Below are 6,000 nucleotides of genomic sequence, written 5' to 3' on the forward strand. Positions count from 1 at the left end.
CACAATGGCCCATAGCACCTTCTGGGTAAGGTCTTGATGAGACTCACTCTGTGTTTGTAGTAACTAACTTTTACTTGAATCATTGCACAGGCTCACAGCCTTGTCAGTCTTCCTCTTGGTATCTCTTGCTTCGAGATCCATGTTGTAGGCAAGAGTCCTCTGTTAACAATTACACATGAAAATGCCAAGCAAACTGTCCCACTAAGCAGAAGACAGTATGCACAGAGACAGACCAGACAACTAACTCCAAATACACCTGAAGTCCATATGTTGGTGGTCCTTGTATCAGAGGTCAAGACACATCCTAGTAGAACTGCAGTTATCTGTATGACCTTAATTAAAAACGCCTTGATTCTGGACACACAGAAAGCACTCCCTATTTATACCTTTGCTAAATACACAGTAAGACAAAGACAGTTACGTACAGTGCTCCATTGCACCAAGGTGGCATAATGAAGCTGCAAGAGAGCTACAGAGTGAAAACATCCATACTGCAAAACGCAAGCACTCAAGCAATCATAGGAAACTGACTCAGGGAAAAAAAAAAAAACTGTCACATCATTCACTACATTTTCATAAAGCACAAAGAAAGCAGGAGATGTGTACCCACTTCTAGTGCAGCAACACCAAAAATATCATTCAAGCTCAATTACTCACACTACACACACGTGCCAATGGAGTAGATAGGACACTTCAAAGAGCGCTAGATAATGATAAGCAATTACACCTTATAGGAAGTATTATTCTCCAGCTCTAAATTTAAATGATGAGTCATTTCATTTAAAGCCTACCTATTTTTCAAACATTTTGCAAAATGACTGGTTCTGTGTGTGTGTGAAGTTTTGAATTGGAAAGTGATGAAAAGCATACAACCAAATGCAGCAGGTTCAGTACAAGAAGCAGCTGAAGGGAAAAAAAAAAGCAGAGAAATTCATTTCTAGCAAGCACAAAAACATTGCAAGCTAGTCAGTCCACTGCTGCTGAGCCAAGCTTTCTTAGGATTGCCATCAAATAGACTCCAGTTGCCAGGAGGAAGAGCTGTAAGAGCTAAGTGATAAACGATTCAGTAGCAGGACAGAAGTACCAGGCCAAATTAGACTGGAAAGCAGCAGGGATTTGATAGTAAACCACAGAGATGATATAAAAAGCCTTAAAGGACTGTACAACTAGATAGCGGAGGCCACTTCCTGAGGGCAGAACAAACAATTCCCAACACGAAGCATGCAGGTCACTGTGCAGTCGGCCACGAGAGCTCTGGACTGGTGAGGAGCATGCTCAGGCAGTAACCAACTTCTTGCCATTCATTTGTCCATTAACAATTTTTAAAAGAAAAAAAAAAAAAAACAAATCTGGTCCCATACTAAAAGTAAGAACCTGAGAACCCCAAAAGCAATGAAAAATTGGTGAACTCAACAGACAGCACCCTGATCCACTAACCCATTTCTTTCACGATGCTGATCAAGAGTAACTGAGCAGATTTCTATAGATTTGATTTGCAACCATACCTGACGCAGCAAAATGAGATTGTAAGTAGAGATGAGTTCATTAACTGAATAATAACATTTGATTTTCCTTTACACAACCTGTAACACCTTAATTTTACTTAACGTAAAGCTGACCAACAGAAATAACATCTTAACTCACTAAAGGAAAAAAACATGAGGAAAACTATCATAAAGCACAATGGACTAAAAAACCCACAAACAAAATTACACTTAGGTCACAGAATTATTTTTGTGCAAGATACAACCCAAATTATTAAATATTGATAGATGCATGGTCAAAGCAGTTCAACTATAAAAATAATAAGAAAGAAGCTTTAAGCACAGGGTTTTCTTATTGTTCTAAACCAAGTACAACAGCTAGATAAGCAAAACAAGGATGCAAAAGATTAAGAATCTGCAAAGTGAGACAAACTCTCATCATGATCCAAGAGTGAAAAATCCACATTTGTGAGAATAAATTGCATTTCTTCAGATTCAAATGGGAATTAAATTATTCTTTAACTACTAGAAAACCTATGCTTAAAGACTACGTAACTGATTCAAATTAGAAACACTTGGAAATGAGAACGTTGCTAAAATTTTTCAACCTGCAAAAGAACTAGGAAAACTAATTCAGAATCAAAAAAATCCCAGAATTATTTTAATTATTTGAAGAATCTGCCTTTCAGAGGCAGGCTGCACACCGTACTCCTTCGGAATCTCATTAATCTTAATTCACTTCTCAGTGTATCAGCTTTCCCCTACTGCATGACTAACCCACAAAAGAAAATAAGGGCAGTCTCTCCTTCCAGCCCCGAGCAGGCTATCCAATTCCAGTCACACGTTAAACGCTGCAGATCCCCAGCACAGATGAAGAGCAATATGGCACGGGCAGAACCTCTGCTGCCCTTTTAACAGGTACGGAAGAGCTGCAACGGGGAACAATGCAGTGGCATTTCTCATTCCAGCTAGTGTCCCATACACATGAAAAAGGTGACTTCATTGTGGAAACAGAAGCCTGTCTGGGTACACCAAAGGTTATAACCCCAGCACACTGTGCCAGGAACGCACAGAACCCAGGTCTGACACCTCCCTCTGGTGAAGCACACAAAGAAGAGAAAGGAACGAGAAACACAGCATAGATATACAAAGCCACGTGGATGCTGCTAAATAAAGCAGGCCTGGGGGGACACAGCAGTGAAGGAAAAAAATAAAAAACCACCAACAAAAACACCCACACCACTTTGGTAAAAGCAGAACTACAGTATCAACAAGCAAATACAAAATGCCATTGTGTAGCAACACACTTCAAAAAAGCAGTCTTAGAAGATAACTATAGTATCCACTCAGCTCTCTTATGAGTAATGGACTACAAAGAACTTAATTTTAAGCTAAACAGGACAACTTCCAGTTCTTCAGCATTTACGCATCCTTTGGTGAACCGTCACAACTATCTGTTGCCCAAAGTTCTTAAAAAAAAAAAAAAAAAAAAAAAAAAAAAAAAGCATTTATTTCACATTCTACTATTAAAACGAGGCTTAAAAAATAAGCCTATCTATATGATAGTCAGTGATATTGTATTGCTCTTTTAATATATTTGGGCCTAAACTTACTCTAAAAAAAAAAAAAAAGTCAATTTTAATAGATCATGTAATTTTAAAACAACAAATGTTTGCTTCTGAATTACAGAGGAAGTCACTATATTAAACTGAAGGAAGTCGACAAGTTATCTCCACCTTTTTTTTGGTTGGTTGGTTTTTGTTTGTTTTTTAAAGTCTTCAACTATCCATCCCTCCCTTCCCTTAAGGTTTTTGTCCTGTTGCTACTCTTGGTATGGGGCATGCTCTGAACAGCATCACACACAGCCGAATTAAAGAGCTAGCTTATACCTCAAGCACACGCACCATTGACTTCATACATCAGGCTTTTAATTATGAGAGCTGACATGTAAGAATCTGCTCATCTCAGACATGCCACTTATTTTTTCCCTTTACCATAGAACTCCAACGGTGGAATTTTAAAAAGAGATTAAGCTATACAAGTATTTGTGTATTTTCCTAGCTTTAAAAATGGCCAGAAAGTTATCTAATTAGCTGCCACTGTTCTTCATCAAGAATCAACAAGGGGGTAACAAACCTAAAGCAAAAGCGTTCTTCAGATGCTTTCTAAAGAGAAAAGAATAAAACAAAATTCCTGATTTAGTCTTACCAGAAAGAGGTATAAATTTATGCTGTTCTTTCAGTAAACCCACTGACTACTTATTTTGACCAATTGTGTTACAGCTTTGTCTGATGATTTTAAATAGGTATAACCACATGCTTATCTTCCATCACATAATGTTTGTAACTGGAGCAAATCATCCCTTAGCCTCCACTTCAACAAACCAAGCAGGCTGAAATCCACAACCTTTCAAGAATCAGACACGTTTTTCAGTCACCTATTTAGAACTGTTCTTTCCTATATATTTCCCAATTTGCATAGATGTTTCTTGAGTTCTAGGCACGCTACTGCAGGGACAGTCACATGTACGTTAACATTGTCTCTCTGCACCTGCCATATATTCTTTTGAGTTTTACATGAAAAGTTAACACACATGCTACACATATCTGACTCATGTACTCAGCTGGAATTAGCAGGTCTAAGAAATGTGAAATTTAAAAAAATCACTGAATTTCAAGGAAATGAAGAAACGAAGCAGCAATTACCTCTGAGAGGGACGCATCAACCTTGGAAGGCACCTTCAGATCCAGCCATGGCTGATAGTTTTCCAGGAGCAAAGCAGGTCTGTAGGAGAGCATGGAAAATTAGATGTAATAACAATTCAAGTTCCCTGCTGAAGTGTACAAAAATACTACCATTAACAGTGCCACTTTTAATTTACCTGTGCCTCTTGCATTTGACTTTGCCACACACAGCACAACTGTGACCATGGGGAAATAGCTCCGGCAATTCTAATTGCTAGGAGAAAACATTTGGACAAGTTTATATTCTTTAAAATGATGACTCTTAACAAATCAGTAAATTCCTTCTAGAGTATGCAATTACAGAGAACTGAACAGTAGACAGGCAAAGTTGTTTTCCCAGCAGGAAAGCAAGATAACAAGGCATGGCATGAGAAACAACTGAACTGATCAGGAAAATCACTTCTACTACAACAAAACTTAAGTAGATAGCCTTGCACATCTCTACCTGTCTCCCCAGACATCATTTAGCCTGTGATCAGATCAACTGGCTTCTCTACGAACTTTGCCTTGCCTCAAAGATAGAAAACAGCGATTTCCTTTGGGAATGCTTTTCCCTTTGAAGTTCAGTACTGCTTAAAGAAGCTTGAAAGAAACAATCAATGAAGAAGAGTTAGAAGCAGCATGCAAAAGGCAGGACATTTTTAAAAGAGTCTTAAAAGAAGAGAACACAGTTAGATAGTGTCTAAGCTACTTGCAAGTGAAACGCCCTAAGCAAAAAGTGGGTGAAATGGTTAGAAGACATCCATGAACTCTCCCAAGGAGCAGCTTTGCAGGAATATGTAGATTTGATGGGCCTGTGCACAGGTACGGGAAGAACCCAAGGTTGTAATCACTGTATTTGCCACAAGGTATCTATCAGTAAATAGACACAAGCTGTATTTACTTCTGGTGGTTTGAAAGCAGCAGGAATCCCACCAGAATTGCTATCTATGTCTATATCTGATGAATTTCATGGCAGCCCGTGGAGCACCGCGCTTACCTTGGGTTTGTATTTGATGGTGCACAGAATATTGGGCAGGAGGGAGTCCGGCCCCAGCGAGCAGTAGAAGGTGACAACACCAGCCACGAACGACCAGAAGACCATCAGGACGTGGAGGTACCTTCCGAGCAAGCAGAAAAAGGGGGTCACCGCTCGCAGATCTCACCTTTTGATGTTTGTTTTTTTGCCTTTTTTTTCCACGACGGCCACCCCGCAGCCACCCCCTGCCCCATGGGCTGTCCCCCAGACGCCGGGTTACCGGTTGAGGAGGAGGGTGGCGGCGGCCAGCCCCAGCAGGAGGCAGCAGAAGAGCGGGTACTGGCGGCAGGTCTCCCGCAGCACCTCAGCGCCCCAAGCCCGCTGCCGCAGCCGCTCGGCGGCCGCCCGCGCCCACCCCATGGCCGCCACCGAACCCGAGCCCGGGCCGGGCCGCGCCGCTTCCGGCAATGGCGGGCGGCGTCAGGGGGCGGCCGCCATCTTGTTGGCGGCGCTGCCTCCTCGCCGCCCCGTGGCCGGGAGGAGGTGGCTCTCCGCCGGGGAGGAGCGGCGGAGGGGTGGGAGGGAGGGAGGATTGGTGCCCAAATTGGGGTCGGGGAGGTTGGGGTGGGTTTTGCAGCCGCACCCCGTTAGGCTGGTCTCCGGTGACAGGGCGCTTACATAAACGCTCGGGGTCGGGACAGCTGCACCTGGCTGAAACGCCCTATATTTAGCTGGGGACTGAGCCAAAGCTGTGCAAACGCTCCTCAGGGCTTCAGAGGGGATCGTAAAGCAAACGGAGCAGGGCAGAGAAAGG

At 42.3% G+C, this 6,000-nt stretch overlaps 1 protein-coding gene across 2 annotated transcripts in view; it reads right to left on the reverse strand.

Moving 5' to 3' along the window:
• SNX14 (sorting nexin 14) overlaps nt 1-5,699 on the reverse strand; it is a 55,396-nt gene extending 49,697 nt beyond the window's left edge. Inside the window, exons 1-4 of one of the 2 annotated variants that reach the window (XM_032183916.1) lie at nt 5,467-5,699; nt 5,208-5,328; nt 4,366-4,442; nt 4,190-4,268 (exon numbers count right to left, since the gene is read on the reverse strand). In XM_032183916.1, coding sequence (XP_032039807.1) covers nt 4,190-4,268; nt 4,366-4,442; nt 5,208-5,328; nt 5,467-5,606 — 417 coding nt within the window. In that variant the 5' untranslated portion in view covers nt 5,607-5,699. The remainder of the gene's footprint in view (nt 1-4,189; nt 4,269-4,365; nt 4,443-5,207; nt 5,329-5,466) is intronic. The other variant, XM_032183917.1, reaches the window with a different exon arrangement.
• Nucleotides 5,700-6,000: the final 301 nt, after the last annotated feature.

Source organism: Aythya fuligula, chromosome 3 (genome assembly GCF_009819795.1).
Source record: "Aythya fuligula isolate bAytFul2 chromosome 3, bAytFul2.pri, whole genome shotgun sequence".
NCBI lineage: Eukaryota > Metazoa > Chordata > Aves > Anseriformes > Anatidae > Aythya > Aythya fuligula.